Consider the following 20,383-nt stretch of genomic DNA (forward strand, 5'->3'; position numbering starts at 1 on the left):
TCTGTAAATCACTACATTTTGCTTTTCTTTGCCAAGAATTATCAAAATCATAGGCATGGAGGACCAGTTTCTCGGTCCAAGAAGGAATCAATGACCATCAAATGCTTTCTATTGTTGTTACTTAATATATCCAAATCCTTTTCTTCCAGCAGGCGTACCAGCGAATGGTACAAATAGCTATTTTTTCTTGCAGACAATCCAAGAATGGCATCAGTGCACTGAAGCAGTGGTTTGGCTCTGTTTATCTGAAAGCTTTGGTACCACATTCAGTTCCTGATGCTTAATGCCTCTTTCTTGTTTAAAAACCCTTTGGTAATGTGGTTTCTCACAGATCACACTGTCAAGCCCAGTGGCCTGCTCTGTCACTTCTCGCCAACCAGGTGCATGCAGAGAATAATTTCATGAAGGCCTGGCTAACGGTGCTCCATTTCACATGATACAGTGCACGACATGTTGGTAATTTTGCTGAGTGTATGCCGTGACTCTTGTTCAGAGCACTTGCATCAGTAACCACTAGCAACCAAGCCACTGCTATCCTTTGACATTACACCATAGTTACTGGATGCTATAGTTAGTGTACTTTAAAAAGCAACTTGCAAATCCATCAAAAATCACAATAACTCTATCCCTTATTTTCCTAGCACATGGTTAAAGCGCATCTCTGAATCTGGTATCCCAGAGACACACCCAGTATTACTATTCTTGAGCCAACTAGCACTTTTACGTGTCTTGTACCCAAACCCGGCCTAAATTAATACACCTCCACCACCGTAAAACACTCAGTGCTGGAGTATTTGAACCCTCCCTCAATCCACCCTCCCGATGCCTGCTATGGACACAGCCCCTGGCCCTCTGCAGAGGCCGGACTGTTGCAAAAGCTGGCTTTGCAGCAGTCCCTTTCTTTGCGGCAGCCCTTCCCGATGGCGGCGGGTGTCCCCGCGGCGCGGCCGTGCAGCATGCTGGATCCTGAGGGCAGTGTGGAGCGCCCGCCTTCCTCTGCCTTCCCAAAAGTTCTCCTCATCCCTCTAGCCATGCTCCTCGCAATTGCAGCGCTCCTGCTCTTAGCCTTTTCCGCTACGCAGCAGAAAGAGCCTGATTTTTACACTTTCAAAGTTGTAAACATCAGGGGCAAACTAGTCTCTCTGGAGAAATACAGGGGCTCGGTAAGTCTGCGCGGGGTGGGCAGCTCGCCCTGGCTCGTAACCAGCCGGTCCTTGCATGCCTGCAGAAACCGAGCCGGGCGGCGAGGTTGAACATTAAGTCGGTGGCCGCATGTGGAGAGATATTTGGGTTTACGGCTCTTCTTTAACTGATCTGGAGCGTTGCCTGCGCGCTGCCTTTGATACCGCTCCGCGGGGCTCAGGAGCAGCCTCTCCAGCCCCAACCTCTGCGTGTGTCCGCGTCCTCTCCTGCTGCCTGCAGACGTGGCAGGCAGGCAATGTTCCCTCTTCCCTGCCTCTTCCCTGCCTTCCCTTCAGCAGGACGAACAAATTTGAAGCTCAGGAAGTTTGTGCCTTTGTATAACTTACTTTTGGAGCATATTTCTGCATGATTTTTTAACTGCATGGCTTTTAGTAAATTATTTTTTGCTTAAATCTCATTCCGTTTTAATGTTCTGTTAAAAAAAAAAGATTTAATCAGTTTCTAATGGAGTTAACAGATTTCACCATAATTAGTAAAAAAGCAAGACAACGATAAAGTAATTATTTTAATATCAGTGTATAGTGAAATTGTAGCAACATTATGCTATTCCTTGTCACTTTTTAGTGTGACAGAGCAGTATGAAGAACGGCACGTAGATGCACTTACACCTTTATGATGTCTTTTAAATTTCATTTATATATAAAGGAGTTCTAAGCAGAGCTTTCCTTCCCATTTTAAGAACAATATCCTTGAATGTAACCAGATTATTTTTTTTAGGGGTTTGATCATCTAGGAAAGATGGTCAGTAGCTGTGCAAGAGTGAAAAGGGAAGTTAGCAGACGGGGTGCATAATACTAGAAGCTCTCATAGCCACACTGACAAGCTACAGAAGCTAAAATCAACATAAAACCCACAGCTGCCACCCTTAGCACTCAAGTGACCCATCTTCCGTGATACAGCCAGGCAGTCCAACAGCTTGGATGCTGCCCAGGAAGGCAGGCAGCCCTTCTTGCTTTCACCCTTGGTCTCCAGCTTTCTATGTCCACCTTTCTTTTCCCCCTCCTCAGGTACTTCACTGAAGTGTCTGAGCTCACTGGTCCACAGTAGTAGGTCACTAAAATGTTGGCAGGAAGACAAAGAATGCCAACAGGAGGAGATGCACGTTTTCCTGAGCTCGGTAGAACGGGATACTGGTGGATTTGGACCAAATGAGAGGTCTGAATCTTACCTGGTCAAAGTCCTCCTCTCCTCCCCATTCACAATTCAGATAGAGCAGAACTGGTCCAATGCACACTCAAATATCTGTATTGGAAAAACCATGAAACCTATTTAATGTTAAGCAATATTTGCTTTTTTTTAGGCATTACTTCCAAAGGCTCTGTCAATAAATCCTGTTACTGGGGCATGTTTTGCCTGCAGGTCATCTGCAAATCTGACTGAATAAGTAAATACCACTTGTAGCTTCTGTACCTCAGGGCCAGAATCCACATGGAAAGGAGTAAAGGGAACTCAGAGGAATTCCTTACAGCCACCCTGCAGAGAGCTGAGGGTGTTCATCCTCTCCGGAACAAGCTGCAGAGCCTGCCCTGGTATCTCATGACCAATTTAGGGGTATGTGTCTGTATCTCCATTGGTGCTATGATACCAGGCCGTCCTCGAGGCGTGACAGGTTTCATAAGGGAGAGCTCTGGAGCCATACCTTGGAAAAGGTAACATCATCGGTGAACAGTACTCCTTGGTCTCTGCTAGGCCATTTGGAATTGTTTATTCCCAGGAAGCGATGACCAGCTTCTGTATGGAACAAAAAGATTTGCATTCAGAGAGCCTATTAATGTTCAGGCTAGCTGCTGTTTGAGAACGCACGTGCACAATTTTAAAGAAAATTATATCAAAACACATCCCTTTCTGTTAGTATGTTGTCAGAACTCAAGGTAGACAAAGGTTAATTAAAACTCCCATTTATTTCTTAAAATAAACCAGCTTAAATTTGCAGTTAGATAAGTAATGTTAAGATGTAGGTTTATCATATTTTAAAGCTATTAAAAGAAAGCAAATAATGTATAAGTACTACATATGTGCTGCTGGTGTTTTAAAGGAAGTGAGTCACTAGTTAGCCCCTGGAACAATAGTCTACTAATTGCTAAACAGGCTCTTAACAGCCGTAAGCTTTCTGGCAGATGTAGAGAAACATTTTCTTCAATTCAGTCACTCAGCTAATTTAGTTAAATAACTACTTAATTTGTAGTCAAGAAACTAACTGTGAATTGAAAAAAATCCAAATGCTTCCGGAGTATAAAAAAAAAAGTCTGTTAATTCTGAAACCACAAGAGCCATGCTAAGTAGAAACAATCAGTGCAATTCATGACTTGCAGAATCTTTCTTCAGCAACTATTATTAATATAATTTATTGTGTATTCAGATCATTGAGATAATTTTTCTTGGTAAGAAAAAAGTAAGGCTGATTGATAGCCTTTCATTTTCCATTCAAGTGCATCTTGATACAAATCAGAAGTACCCTTCATTATATAGTAAACAAGAAATGTACTAATAATTCTGAAATAACAAAAATGGAAAAAATTAAGGAACAGATTTTTTTCTGAAATAAACGTGCACAAGCATAACCTATCCTCCACTTTAATAAAAACACCAAAAATATGTGAGAGTACTCCTTTTTTATGGGGTCATAAGAAATCATGTAGCCAGAGGGCAAAAAATTTGGCACACATGCTATGAAATCAGGTGTGATATTACATCTACCTGAAAGCAGAGAAAGGGAGGACTATTACGACTGAAAAAAAGACTACCACAAGTGAAATAGATCAAAAGGTTGTCTGTTTTACTGTGTTGCACAAGAAGGCCATCCTATCTTTCTTTCAGGCTGCCATACTGATGTTGACCCGTTAAAAATGAAGGGCAGTGATGCTTGGCTGGAAAAGAATCAACAGGATCCAAATAAGATTAGTTTTCTATCTAATCTGTCTACCTATTTAATTCAGGAAAGCTTACATTGTATTTTATGATCTCTATCAGATATGCTGTAAGAGGCAGTATTCTTACCAAAATAGTATCTATTTGGGAGCCAGAACTCCTAAGCCTCAACTGTTCCCTGCTGTGTTTATACCTACCTAGATAAAATAGTACCTGCCTGCCTACCTGCCTGCCTGCCTGCCACACAGCTAAGTGCAGTGTGCTGACGTGTAATAAACCAGTGTTAGTGCAGTGCTTTGGAAATCTTGAACCAAAGGTACTATAATAATGTTAAAGCATTACTTGCTATAACAATGTAAAGTATAATTTTACGATTGAAAGTAATGTTAGGCACTTTGCATCACAGCTCTCTGCAATCCGAGAATGTAGTACTACTGAATGTGTATAAATACAGGGTATAGCTACTTAATTACTGTACAAAGTATTGCTATTTTTTTCCATGAAGGTAAAAGCTTTGTGAATCGATGTAATCTGGCACTCGTGGCTGCTTCTTCCATCAGTTACATGGAGCCAGTTAAGTATCTCCTGGTCTAAAATCCTAAGAATCTACTGTCTCTGCTAACAGATCCACAAAGGCTTAACTTGAAGCTGATAGCAGATTCATAAATCTCTCCAGGGATCTTTTCCTCAAGGAGGTACACTGGTGTAAACATTAAGTAAACCAAGAAATATTTTTTCAAGGTTAAGTAAATGAGTTCATTACTAGAATGCATGGGTTTTCTAAGCAAAGGGAAGGAAAGGATAATACTAAGAGGTCAGACAACAGCTAATACAGAATTCAGCTTAAATAATTTTTGTAAGGTTCAGGATGAATTGTTTGCGCTGCACACTAGGTGGTGTACTTGACTTGCACTCTCAGAGCCTAAACACAGTCAAGAGGCATATTAAACTTAATTTAAATAATTAATTGTTGCAAGAGGTCGAAGTACAGCCTTTTCATAAGAACAAAAAGAGTGACTGTTACTTATTAAAAATAAAATATAGAAAAAAAATCACCCCATTTCATAGACTCGTAGACTCAGAATCATAGAATAGTTTGGGTTGAAAGGGACCTTTCAAGGCCATCCAGTCCAACCCCCCTGCAATAAGCAGGGATATCTCCAACTAGATCAGGTTCCTCAGAGCCCCGTCCGACCTGACCTGGAACATTTCTAGGGATGGGACGTCTGCCACCTCTCTGGGCAACTTGTGCCAGTGTTTCACCACCCTCAGCGTAAAAAAATTCTTCCTTATATCTAATCTAAATTTATCCTCTTTTAGTCCTTATGAAATACTAATAAATCCTGACAGTTTTTTATTATATGTGTTAGTTACAGTTTTAGAAGGTTTGCACTATTAAATTATGGAGTTCAGTAATAGAATCACAGAATCACAGAATGGTAGGAAGGGTTGGAAGGGACCTCTGGAGATCATCTAGTCCAACCCCCCTGCCAGAATGCATTTATTAAAGAAAAAAGAGAAGCATTAGATGTCTGCCATTCTAAGAAATGCTGCATGTAGTTTCCTCCTATTTTGTGGTAGAACATTTGGAAGTTTGCACCATTTGCAGTGTGAGCTCTCATGCCTGTCACCACCATGCTGAGTAATCACTGGGTTTAAACAGCTGTAAATTAAAATTGTTGTTTGAGTGAATTGTTTCAAGCCCTTCTAACTTCAAAATCAACTAAAAGTTGTAAAAGCTTGATTGTTTTCATTGGTAAGTAATCTTTCATATCTATTGTAATATGAACATAATACCTACACAATCTTATTTCCGCCGAATTTCCGGTGATAAATTCATATATTACCATTGTATTTGGGAAAAAGTACCAATAGATATGATTACTGTAAGGTGTCTGAATACTTATGCATCACGAGAATGCTGAGGCTTAAACTGTATTTGAAAAACACTCTAAAATTTTATATGAAAGAACTACATGTGACTTCAGTTCTTAGCGTTACAACATAGCTTTACTTCAGTCCTACTAAACTATAGTTGTTACTATTCTTGGTAAATACAGATTATTTAAAAAGAACAGAACTGCCAATAGTTATTTTTTATGTCGAATACATAAGTTCTATTTGAAATGCTGACAGTCTGCAACAGGAATGCATCACAAAATTATTACCTCCTCTCTGAAAAAAAATAAATATATGCCATATCTCTAGATGTTTTAGGAGACTGAAATGAAAATTTCAGGTAAAGCTTGTAAATGTAGTCTGAATGAATGTGATGCTTTGGAAGTTTGCTAGATGGCTCCAGATCATATTTCATATGCAAGTGTACAGGGATTGCTTAGATTGTATTCTGTTGACACACTACACCACAAAGATTACATCAACTTCTGCTTTATAGAATTACCTGTCTTCCAGGGAAAACGGTGCTGCTCCGAAACCACTTTAAATATAGCCACATACCTATACAAGGTACAAAATACACAAAATAAGCGTTAATGTTTAATGTAAGAAATAATAAACACCAATATCACCTTATCTTTTTCTTTACTCATTCCAGCCCCTTCTAGGGATTTCATCTTACGATCCTATATCGTGGCCTGATTATGGACTTTTATATGCCCATTTGTTTTCTAGCCTTAAAAACACTATACACATGTAGTAATTTATTTTTCATCTATCATAATTTATTTGATGCACTCTATTAATATTTCCTATATAATTTTATATTTTGTATAAAAACATACACATAGGAATATGGAACAATAGTAACATAAGAACCAAACTTTAAATTGAGCAAAGCCAATGGCCACAGGCACAAGAGTCTCAGACCTGAAGTCAGAAGTTTTTACTTTCCTTTTGTTTTACAACTACTTGCTGTGTAATTTGATCAGCTCAGTTCATGTGTACAAGGTTCAGGCTTTCCTCTTGCGGCACTGAACCCTTCAACACTGCTGTCTCACACTGACAATAATGAAAACAACATGCCAGCTTCTGTGAAACTTCCAAACTCTTGTAGAAAGAACCAATGTAAATAGCTACTCATGTTGTTACTAACACTGGGGAATGCGTTGGCTACTTTGATTGAATTAAAAATTTTTTTGCAATTTGAAAATGAAGGACCAGCTTCTAGGCTGATGTATAATCCATAGAAAGCCACTGGATGCAGTGTAGACCAGCTAGAATTTCGGTTCCCAAATCATAATGCTTTTTCTGTACTATGTCTGATTTTAAACCAGGTGGGTAGAAACATTTTTATTATTATAATATTTATATTGCCTTGTGACTCTTACAAATTGTTCTGAAAAAAGAAATAGAATGTGGTTATATGTTCACTGTAAAGTGCATAATGTTATTTTTATTAATAAAATCATATTGTATCTAAAAATCTATGACACTCAGCTTCAATCCAGTCTCAAGAAAGCATCAGAATTGACTTTATGTAGACTGAATAGCAATTCACACTTAGAAAATTTCTAATAATAATAAAAACTGTAAGTCTGAAAATAAATTCTAAAAGTTATTTGAGGATAAAATATCTCAAAAACCAACGGAAAGCTCTTCATGGCCTTGAGAAGATGTGTACTATGTGTCAGCTCGGGGTTAGGTCACTCAATTTCCCCAACAAATTCTCAGTAGAATCTGTTCTGTCATGTATTCTCCTTACACATGCCTCTGTTTTCCTGTAGTGCTCATCTACGTTTGGCATCTTCCTCTCTGCTGGATCTGTGCAGGCAGATACATGCCTGGTGGTAATGTCCGAATGACACAATACACACAACGACAAAGATGATCAGCTACAGGAATAACTCTTTAACGGATAGTGGGCACAGTCTTCACTTCTTGGAATGTCTAACTGAGGCAGTAAACCTGTATGCAAGATGTGCTGCCATTTTGCCACAACTAAGTAGACTTACTCTAGAAATAGTGTGAAATCTTACAGTTCAGTACTGCAGAGACCAACCCAAAATCCTGTAATTGCTTCTGTTAATTTCCAGGTCAAGAATGATCTGGAATCACTAGCAATGATAAATGGATCAGCCAGTTCTGTGTGATTACTAAATTCTGTACAGATGCTGCAGAATGGATGCCTCACTACAGATATATGAATTACCAAAAATACATTAATTTGCAAGTTTCTTTCAAGCAACTTGGTATACCTTAGCTAGATGGTTATTTCTTAAATATACTTAGAAGCTATCCAAAAGGCAGAGTGGAAAAACATAGATTCTCTGTAAACTGAGAGTTAAGATTCCTTAGCAGTTTATTGATTATTTTCATGGTTGCCAAATGGGAACACATAAAAGAAATATTAAATCTTCCTATTGTGAACAGAAGTCAATGTAGTTTCAAACGTAAGTGTTCAGTCACAGTTCTCTAGATATTCTATTTTTTTTCAAATAATCTGCATCCCAGCCTACCTGTTGGAAAACTGACGTGTGCAGCACATTTTTTTAATCTCTCTTGTTCTTCAGGTGTCGCTAGTTGTCAACGTTGCAAGTGAGTGTGGGTATACAGATAGCCACTACAAGGCCTTACAACGGTTACAGAGAGACCTTGGCCCATATCATTTCAATGTGCTGGCATTCCCATGCAATCAGTTTGGGCAGCAAGAACCAGACACTAACAAAGAAATCGAGAGTTTTGCGCGAAAGACTTACGGTGCCTCCTTTCCTATGTTCAGCAAAATTACAGTCAGCGGAGCTGGTGCAATTCCTGCCTTCAAGTACTTAATTGGTGAGTAATCTGGAACATTGGAGGGTTGTCTCCCCAGTGTAGAATTCCTCTGACACAAAATACCATCCAACAGAAGAAATATATCTATGACTGTGTTCACAGAATCATAGTGCAGAATTGTCAGGCTCAAGGAGGTCAGAAGTCATGCAGTCCATCCTCCTGCACAAGGCAGTATTTCTCTCCGTGTCACCCCTGATGCCTTTGTCTAACCTTCTAAAAAGATCCTCAGGGATGAAGACACTACGATAACAAATGCCCTGTAAAAGCTAGTCTAATAAACCTCTACATGGAATACAGGTCTTGAAATATTCTCCTGTATGCATACAACACCTGATCTTCCTTTTTCCACTTTGCAGTCTCATAAGTGCTTCTCCTGTGATGTGACTGCTGCAGGTTTGATTTATAAGATTCATCTCGAGCTGTAGGATAAGTGGAAGCAAAGTGCCTACATAATTTACTTCAACAATGAAAAAGTGAAACCAGGCACTAAGAGATGTCCTTGAATACTCCCTTCTTCATTCCCTGCCAAGGACTGGGATAGCCATACTGTAGAGTTCCCCCAGTTCTAATCTGCAGTATAGCTGGCACTGAGACCTGAAGAAGTTTTGCTGCTTCTTAGCAGACACCTGACAAAATACACTGTGAAGCCGGATATTGTCTATCATCAAGGCACTCCTTTTCTTGCACTGAGCAAATGCTCTAAATAATATTTAAATGCTAAACTAAAATGTCAGTCTTTATCCAATGTGAAGGAAGTGTCTTCCAGCAATGATATATAATAAAGCCCAATATGGCATGCTATCACCTGAGCTGCATTCTGCAAGGACCATACCGCTGCTGCTTCTCTCCAGCACCACAGTGTTCTCCCACACACCACTGAATTTAAAGGAGTGTAGTTAGTATTATTTTTAACTACCCCAAGCATACCTCCTTCCAGGTGTCTGTCATGGATCCTTCCACTAGCCAAACTTCCCTTTAATCCTCTTCACATCCTTCCATTTCCGCTCAGCCCAGTGGGGTTGTTAGTGCAGACATGTCACACGAAACTTGCAGAACTTCTGTTTCCCTTTTGGTCCATGTGCAACTGGAGGCTGCTGGAGGCAGTATATTTATGCAGCATAATGACAAGATAGTGATCAGTGTAGGTCTGGCTCTGTCTTGATGATACTCTGAAATATCTTCTGATTCCTTATGAGATTTTGCCCAATGTATAATCAATGGAAAAAAGATGCTAATTTGCCTGTAGCATCTGTACTTGTGCTATTAGTGGGACAAAGCTCCTAGTCTGATTGAAAATCCTGAAAATTTTTTTAGTCATGTAGCAGAATAGTAAAAGGATAAGAATGCGATTTATGTAAAATGAGTATGTGGTTGTGGAGGGAGAAACTGTAGTCGATGAGGATTAGGAGGAAACCTCCCGGAACAATTTACTTTGTTATTTCTTCATGTAGCATTTCTTGAAACCTTCTGAAGCACATGATACTGGGTGTTCTGCAGAAAAAATTCTGGATAAGCAAGCAAATAATCAGTCCTGGTACAGCTGCATCGTTAGGCCAAATTCCATTTTCCTATCAATGTTCAACTGTTTCAGATTTACCTGTATAGCACAGACACACACACACATGCACCCACAATTTAACATCTATTATAATGCTTTCTCCTGTCTGTCTGTCTCAAGCTTCACTGTTTCCATAAGTCTCCAGGGGGCCACTATCTAGTTAAAGCTCCCTGTCTATCAGAAAATTAATCTTATTATTCAATCTGAACTCCCTCTTAATTTTACATTCTTCCTTCCTCAGAGACAGTAATCATCAAATTGACATGAACAAATTTTAGGAATTGGCTAACGTGGTTTTCTTTTCTAAGTTTCCTTTTTTTTTTTTGCCTGTAGATTCTACAGGAGAAGAACCAACCTGGAACTTCTGGAAATACCTGGTGGACCCCAATGGGAAAGTAGTAAAGGCCTGGGACTCTACTGTCTCTGTTGAAGAAATAAGACCTCATGTTACAGAACTTGTAAGGAAAATCATCCTGAAGAAGAAAGATGAATTATGATTTTCAAAAATTCCAGCATGTCAGTTGCCTCTTTAGTGAGAATTAGAGCTGGACTTTGTCTTTTCACATTCCAAAAGAGACTATATGGGGATGGGAAATCATGACCAGTGGAATCTATATTCATCATCCTAAAAATGTAGAAAACAGCAAGTTGGCATGGTCAAAATAATTTAGATTTTTTCTCCAACTGAATTCAATTTGACCTTTCTGGGAAAGAAAACTCATCAGCAATTGTTTCTTTCCCAACTCAAATTATTAATTGTTGGTGACACTATAGGAAGTCAGTTCATGTACCTGTAGGAAGAAGGCTCAGAATAATGAGAATTTCCTGATTGGGATCTCACTGACATCTACAATTCTGTTGTTATATTTTGATTGTGAACTGAATGAAAAAAATAAAAAGTGCATGATTTAATTAAGGCATGTGCTAGGAAGACAGCCAAAATAGATACCTTCAAACCAGGCAAACTTACATAGATGTATGTCTTTCTAGTTACCAAGGCCAAATATATTTGATTTCCTCTGCCTAGAAAGTCAGTTAAGAAGGGCATGGGGAAAACACATCTATAAAACTTAAATTAAAAAAATGTGAAGACAAAGTCTCTGTAAAAATTCTCCAAAAGCTACGAGAAGAATTTCTGCATTGTTTCACACAATAAAGATGATCAGATGATATTTAAATAGCCATTTGAACGTCTGTAGGACCAGAGCCTATATGAAATAGCTGTTTCTTTCTTCTATTAGTATTTTGCCTTAGAGGAATTACTCTCACCTCATACAATTGATGTTAAATTTATTTTTCAATTTATAACACCATCCAATTTTGCTGCATATACAGACAAACATTAGAGAATCAACATTTTTCCATGGAAATAATTTTTCAATGTTTAATCATTGCATAATGCTACCTTGTTTAATACCACGTTAATGTTACAAATGTTTAATGGCACGTTTTTCAAATGTAGCACTTGGGCATCTGCTCAGACTTCAGACTGCAGAACTTCTTAGCTCATACTAAAATAATAACACTAACAATTACAGCCTCATTGTTCTTTGACAGAAACCCTTTGAAAATCTTGTCAGCCAGAACTTTTCTTATCTCAACAAAAACAATGTACAGGTCCCCTGCTTTTAACCCTGGGATGCTGTAAGAAGAATCTAGTCATGTCCAATTGCAGTATTATTGACGAGTGAAAGCTGGGTTGTTTTTTTTTGCTTCATAATGCTTTTTAAAGTAGCACAAACAATATTTGTCCATATAGTTGTCAGCGCCCAAGTGTACAAATAAGCCTTAACTGACCTGACCATAGTAAAAACTTTTTCTAACTCATCACTGCCATTATAGCTCTTCAGTATCCAAACAGGCTGTAGTTGAAATCGAAGGCAAGTATGGCATGCACTGGCTTGCAGAACAAGAGGGGAAGGAAGAATACTGAGGAACTATTGGAAATAAAAGGGTTGATCCTAAAGTACATTATAGTTCCTGTGCTTGAACAGCTGCTGTCTCCTGAAGTCTTGGACTCATTCTACGGAGTGGTCTAGGAAGTAAGAGCTAGAGGTACTTGAGGATTTGCAGAAGGATCCTGAAAGGCAGCGATTGTACTGTACAAAACAAACTCTATTTGCCTGAAAGAAGCTGAGAGCGAGGTTTTCCAGTTTTTAGTAAAAAAAAAAAGTGGAAGAGAGAATAAAAGGAAGAAGTAACAGAAGTACAGAGCACAAAGAGATCAAGTAAGAAGGGAGAAATGAGACGGAAATTAAAAGACAGTTTGCAGCCAAAGAATGTTGGGACAAACGGGGCGTGGAAATGTTCAGGTCACATTGATACTAACGAGTATGTTCCAAGCTGTATCAGCTACTTCTCACTTGGAGTGTAACTTAAAAGTGCAGGAAATTGGTGCTTGTGGCAGTGAATATGCCTTTATTTTCCTCCTCTGATAGTGAGAAAAGTGAACTCTAAAGTCCATTCAGTCATTTAGTCTATTCTTAGATGAATCACTGTAAGACAACATTTACTAAGGATATCACAGAGAAAGGAAAATCAGGCCCAGCTGATACTGTGCTGGGACAGAGAATCCAGCTACTAGGAAAGGAGGTCTTTTATTACTCTATAGATTGCTTCTCTTTTCTCTGTCGATACTAATGCAACACCCCGGCATGCTGTTAGCAAGTGCTACAAGGCTTAAAATTTTCTCCTTAGAAGATACGTTTCTATTTTATAACTGAATCCTAAGTGAGCACAGACCATACTTTGAAAGACATTAAGACCTCTCTATTTCAATTTTGGGTGTCCAGCTTCAAACAGAACTCTGGATTTACATAGATATGACCTTGCATTCTCTATTAAACAAATTCTAGAAGTCTGAAGAGACATAATGGCAATGATCAGTTGGAAAGGGTTCATACTATATGGACAAATATTGTTTGTGCTACTTTTAAAGGCATTACAAAGCACAAAAAAGCTTTCACTCGTCAATAATACTGCAATTGGACATGACTAGATTCTTCTTACAGCATCCCAGGGTTAAAAGCAGGGGACCTGTACATTGTTTTTGTTGAGATAAGAAAAGTTCTGGCTGACAAGATTTTCAAAGGGTTTCTGTCAAAGAACAATGAGGCTGTAATTGTTAGTGTTATTATTTTAGTATGAGCTAAGAAGTTCTGCAGTCTGAAGTCTGAGCAGATGCCTGAGTGCTATGAATAACTTAATAGTGATGACTGTTATAGTTGGTATTTTTACCAGTTTGGCAATTTAAAGGGAAATAAGGTAAGTATTACATATGCAAGCTTTGAAACAACAACAAATTTGAACAGGCACATGATTTTAAGCACATAACTACTCTCTGTAGTTTTACTCTCTGAATTTAACAGAAACATTTTCATGATTAATAATGCACGTGGCATCTATTCCATCTCTTGTTGCACTGGCATCAGTTTGTAGAAAAAATGCTTTGGTCTTTTAATCAAAATTACAGAGTAGAAGTAAATATTCTTGGTTGTAGATTAATTCATATCTAGTCATGCTATAAGTACTTCATGACTTCCTGCTCAGAAAATTGCAAAGCAAATTGCACTGGGTTGAATTTTTCTGTTGAGACTATATAGAGGCCATGCAGAGACCAGAAATTACTTTTTGGCTCATGAGTTCCAACACTGTTTTAATCTGACAGAGATCTTCCCTACAGCAAGTCCCAAAAAGTGTAAAACAGCTCTGAATATATAGCATGAGACTATTTTCTTTGCAGCTTGTCTGCTTTGCAGAGAAAATTTTAGTGTGCATTAACAGATGAGCACATACATGCACAGAGAGTTATTATCTTGACGATGTAAGACTTGATCTCTTACAGTTTGCAACTTTGAAGGTGTAAACTCTTGGCATGTTGATTTAAACACTAAACTAAGCACTTAGACACATGATTATATGGAGTTGTGTGCCCCCTGCAGCATGTCAGAGGGAAAAGAAATAATTTTAAAGCCTAATTATAAGTTTAAAACTAGACAGGACACTCTTAATCTTCCAAAATTTTGTCTCATAAAGAATATAAAATCAGACCTACATATATACAAAGCTCTGTTTTGAAATGGAATATGCTACATTGAAATAGCGCAATTGAATGGAGCGATAGAGAGGGGTTTAACCCTCCCTTTTTTGGCATTGTAACAAGAACAAAACCAAATAGCTCTGGTATTTTAGTTATATTCTAGGGACATTTCACTCAAGTTTCTATCGTGACTCAGACGCAATTTCTCTCTGCTGGATGATGCCCATTTTATGATTTCAAACACATCAGCATCGGGTTCAATAAATAGCTGACCACAGCCAGTCAGAAGACTGGACATCCCTTTGATTAAGCAAAACATATTTTATGCTACCTTCAATTATTGGATTAACCAAATAGGTCCTATACATGTGTAAATTTATACTGTAGCTACTTGGAGAGACAAATGAAAGCTTACCTCTCACTCATTCACAGAAAGAGCTGAGTAAGCAGAGGAATCAGGTGTTCTCTGTGATCAACAGATTAAGAGATTGTGGAGTAAAAACATCACTGACACAACACAAAGGAGTTTACATCCCTTCGGTGCATGAGATACTGAAAGCACCAAGACATTTGAGAACTACTTCTGAACCATATTAAAGTTCCATAGCAGAGATATACACAGAGCAGAAGGAAATGATTCTATGAAATAACCGAGCTGTACCTGAACATCATCACAGAGCTGACTCTGTGATCTAATGCTACACATCCAACTCGTCTACCTAGCCAGCTCACAAACATAGCGATGCCCACAATATAGGATGAGAAACAACACAACTCAGCTACATCTTTTATGCCAACTCTGCAGCAGCCAAGCATAGGCATCAGTGGGGGCCCGTCTAGTGATAACGGCTGGTCTTTTCCAGCTGTCTCTACACAGAAGCTGAAGTCAGCCCCAAGTAACTTCCCATTCTTAGCCCAGAAAACCTGATCCAAGCTGTCAATCTTACAGGCCTAAAAGATAAGGCATGCTGGTTTATCTCGAAGCATTGCATAATACCTGCTCAACAAGAAGATCTTCTAAACTGATTCCCGAAAATAAGAACAGTTGAAGGACCATTGCATTTTAAGTAAACAGACTTGTATTCTGGAAGGGAAGCACAGACATGAAAATTTTTGAGGCGATTCTGCTCACCTAGATTCTTTTCACCCACTCAAACAGAAATGACAGCATCCAGAGAGCCAGGAACAGATTATTTCTTAAGCACTAATTGGCGGAACAATGATAGTAAAAGGAAATAATAGTATTCTAGAACAATAGAAAAGACTGAAGTACAATTACTTGAAGAACAAACTTCTGTAACACCTGATCTATAAATGCAGTTCTGTGGAACACTTCCCCATCAGACAGAAATTACTGAAATCCTAGCCTCAGGGAGCTGTAGCTTTAGTTTCCTTAAATGAAAGGTACAGTGAGAAAGCTGTTACTGTATTATATAAAATAGTCCTCTGTCTTTTTGTACCACTTTCCCTAAAGGCATTGCTGTTTCATCATAATTAAGCGTTTTCATCTGAATTATATGAACAACCATTATATTTTTATTAAGCAAGTAAATCTGACAATGATAAATAAAGAAGAGCTGTAGAGGCAAATGTCCATAACCCACAGATTGTTCATCCATCCTTTAAAAAAAGGGCACAATAGTCAAACTGTTCTTGTAAGAGCTTGCTGAATTCCCAGTTTAAATCACAAATCAGCTTCTCTAGCCTTTAATTAGAGTCACACTGCTTATTCTGATTTGTCATTAGTTATATATTCAAAATACTAATTATTTTATTAGTGGTACTTTACTGTCCTCTGGAGAGACCACTAATCACTAGAGGTAGGTAGGGAAATGTTCTTGTCATATAAACATTTTACATTTGAAGTCTCCTCTTCCAAATCTGGACAAAGTATACATATTTTAAGTTTGGTTAAACTGAAATATTTTGTTTGGATACAATTGATGAGAAATTGATTTCAAAGTTGATATTCAAATTTTCAAACTTAAAAAATATAAATAAAATATTAAAAGTTAAAATAATTTCAAACCAAGCAATAGGCTCTAAATGCCAATATAGAAAGCTTTGATGATTTTAAAACTTAAAAACTGATACTGTGAATTTTGTCAAAAGAGATATTTTTCCACAAGTTTCAGCTTACAGAACAGTTTGGTTAAAAAATTTGACAATTCCTAATAAGAAAATGTCCTTTTGCAAAAGTCTTGCTAACTTCAGAGGCTGCCAATCTATTCTGCACATAGCTATACTGAACTTAATAGGAATCTATCATTGAGTAAAACTACAAGATCAAGTCTCTGAATTACATGAATCATGTAGTATGGAATACCGGGAACTGCAGACACCACTTCTAGCTGTTAACTGCATGCACAGTAAACGTGTTTGTCAGGCCCAAGATTAAGAAACTGGTAACCAAGAATTCATTGAAAGAATTACAGAAAACGCAAATATTTCAAAGAACTGACTTAAAAATTCATGTAATGTGATTAATCCATGCAATAAACATGTAATCAATATAATTTTAATAACTTAAATAGAAAAAAGCACATAATACAGATTTGGTTTTTAAGATTCAAGAACTGAAGAGAACACTAATAGACAGCCAGCTGATTAGGGATAAACCTTTCCCAAGTTTCAGGTGTTAAGTTGTATGCAATGAAAAAGTATCATTGCATGTGCAGATGGGAAGTTCAGGGTAAATGATTTCAACGCCAGAGGAAGATCACAGAGCAGAGGCATTCTGTTGTTATCGATTACTAATAAAAAGCTGTATTACTGCAAGTATGGCAAGTAAATGTATCATTTGTGATGATATCTATCAGGAAATTTCTCTGCCCTGTGACTACTTCATCTGGTCTGATTTAGTTCTCTGTCAGTTTTCCCTCTCAATTTTAAAAGTTCATTGCTTTTCTACCCTTTCACCTCTCACAATTTTTTTTTTATTCTTTTCCTGATGTCTCTTTCTACCATAACTTAAGTTGAAAGCCTCACTCTACAAAATATCACTATTAAAATGTATTCTTAAAACATCTCTTAGTAGGTAAAAACACAATAGATGAAAGGAGGAAAAGGGGTCCAATGGAAGGTGTAATAATTTGAAGCCATTTCTATTTTCTCTTTCTTCTGGTTTGGTTCATAATCAGTGTTGATTTTCTCCCTTTATCTATTAACAGTAGGACAACAGAGGATAAAAGAGATTTTTGAGATGTTGGCAATGTTTTGAAGGGGGAGTCCTGTCTTCATACAGGATGGAAGAGGATCATTCTAGCTTGGTTCCAGGAGTAGTGCTAACTAGATTTTAGTACAATGGGCTACTCTTACTTGGTGGAATCATTCTGACTTGGCTCTCAAAGAATGCTCTGGCCATGCTTTTATGCCATAAAAGTCAGGAGTTGAGCCTCACACTCCACCTCTGTTTCCGCTAGAAAAAACATTCCACTGATGTAGCTGAAATTCAGTTGGCCAGCATCAAGGTAAAAAAAACTTCTTGTGAGTCTGTCCTAAGATATGCTCTTCCTTAAGTTCTGAACCGGATACACGAGCTCTGTAACTGCTACCAATGACAATATCAATGAACATAAACAACCTGAGTTTACTGTGCATTCCAATCTTACAGTAAATACTTGTCTCTGTTTATTTTACATCCTTCAAAACATCATTTCTAAGTACTTCAAGTACTTATTGAAAATACCCCTGAAGAATGTTTGAAATAATATCTGCTAGGCTGAAATGCACCTGGTCCTTCCAAAGAAGCTATACTCTGAACTCCTTGTTGGAGATTTGATGCTCTGCCATGTTTGCCAAAGACACACATAATTTTCTTCTTCCTTCTGAAAGCATATTCACATGTACTGCATGTGAAAAAGCTGCTGCAGAGTTCTGTGTCATATGATGTCCAGACCAGGTATTACCAATGTTGGACTTAGCTTCTTGCATTCTAAATGTCTCCTTTCTGATACTAAGCATGTGAATTAATCACTTTATAATCTCATTTTCCTCTCACTTAATAGACTTGATAATACTACACAAAATATTTGTAAGTTAATTAATGAGAGCATGAAATAACACCCTACATGGAGGCTGGTGCTCAAAAAATGCAATATAATATGAGTAGAAGTCGTAAATCCAGAAACAAAGCTGTATATTAGCAATAGCTACATAGATGGGCTGGAAGGGCCGAGAGTCTAGCATCTATAAAGATTTGCTCTTTTTTGTGTATTACATTACTAACAGCCATTATAAACTCACTTTCTTGCAGCTCTCCATCAGCTTGAATGGCAGAAATGCAGTAAATCTGTTCTCAGGAACCAAAATCATCTTGAGCCACAGCAACTGGGGAATAATGAAGTAAAATACAGTTGAAAAAACAGATAGTTGTGCTTCTAGCACCTCACTATCAATATAGTTTGGTTAGCAACCTTAGTTCATATATTTTGGTAGCTTCCAAAATAAGTTTAAAAAACCTCAATATATACACAAACTCATAATTAGAATTCCACTTACTGATCCCCTTTCCTGTTTGCATTAATTACCTGTTGTGAATAGGATGATGTCTCTGGGACTAGATGGTGACTCATCAAAAAATGACTTCATGGTGGAGGACTGACTTTGTTACCACTATTCTAAATAAATTTCATCCCTTTATTTATGAGCTGAATGGTTTATTTTCTAAAAGGCAGAGACTGGCGGCAGTAAAACATACATTATTTCCAGAAAAGTAATGAACGTTCAGCACTCTCCTAACCATCAGGCCGGGTTCGCTTTTGGCACAGGCTTGCAGCAGTGAACTAGTACACTTGTTACGTCTCTTCCTTTTACATTCTCACGTGGAAGATGACTACTTTTAAAGTTATCATAATAATCGGTGCAAGACTTAAATACAAGCAATAAAATTACACTGCCTTATTTTGAAAGCCCACAAAGTTCTTTAACGCTTAAAGGCATATACTTCCATACTGCTGCTATGATTTCTTTCACATTCTGCCGCAAAACCTGGAGAATTTCCAGAGATAAGGGCTACTTTTGTAGTGTAGTTAGGCATTCAAAATTACTCCACCTGAGAGATAAGTGGAAAGCCATAAAGTTAGGGGGATAACCATTTATATTTGGCCTTATATAGGATTCTATTTTTAATTGTTTATACAACCACAATTCTTGCATGTCCTTTTTTTTTAAAAAAAAAACGAGAAGTTCTCAGATCTTCTGAGACCAAATTGCAATAATATAAAAACATTACAAATTTCCTATAGGCATTATTCTGAAGCAGAAATTAGATTAGAATTTAGAGTGGGAGCTTCTGATATAAAAATGTCTAGTGTGACCAGAATTCTGAATTTTAGACCTATAATTAGATAAAAATTCGAATTTCCTTTCGAATAGGGAGATCAGTGCTTGTGTCTCAGACTGAACCTTTCGAATATGACATTTAAAATGCAATTCAATTATAAAATAGCAACCAGTGAAGAAAATAAAAACAAAATTGAAATTCTACCCTCTTTTATTCTCATTTTGTACTAAAGTCAACAGTAAAAAAAAGCATGCAGAATCACTCGAACTGCATGATTTCATCACATTCATATAGTGCACTCACAGCTAACAGTTATTGCACTAGCTCTCAAGCAAAGACGTTTCATGTCATATATATGTTTACAAAGCTGATATATGCATAACGGAAACATTTCCCAATAACTAAACCAGCTAATTTGGAAAAACATCTGTGTGCTGCTTTAGAGAACTTGTTAATATGAAGTGAACCAACACGGACTGCTAGTAAACATCCGTGATCAAAAGTGATATGGTGACGTCAGTTTTTTTTGTAACCTTTTTCCATTGACTATATGACTTAATTGGCTATACACAACTCCCTTCATAGACTCTGGCTTTTATGACTCAATCCAGAATTCACAGCTCAAGACAAGTCTCTCAGTCCTATCCTCACCTGAGGATTCCTTGTTCTTTACAATTCAGATTATGCAATTATTTTTTGA

General features: G+C 37.7%; 1 protein-coding gene across 1 annotated transcript; it reads left to right on the plus strand.

The window, feature by feature from the left end:
- Positions 1–916: 916 nt before the first annotated feature.
- On the plus strand, positions 917–19,717 carry GPX7 (glutathione peroxidase 7). The gene is made up of 3 exons (XM_054213014.1): positions 917–1,163; positions 8,541–8,802; positions 10,694–19,717. The coding sequence occupies exons 1-3, from the start codon at positions 921–923 to the stop codon at positions 10,855–10,857; spliced, it is 669 nt and encodes a 222-aa protein (XP_054068989.1). The 5' UTR covers positions 917–920; the 3' UTR covers positions 10,858–19,717.
- The last annotated feature ends 666 nt before the right edge of the window (positions 19,718–20,383 follow it).

Source organism: Rissa tridactyla, chromosome 8 (genome assembly GCF_028500815.1).
Source record: "Rissa tridactyla isolate bRisTri1 chromosome 8, bRisTri1.patW.cur.20221130, whole genome shotgun sequence".
NCBI lineage: Eukaryota > Metazoa > Chordata > Aves > Charadriiformes > Laridae > Rissa > Rissa tridactyla.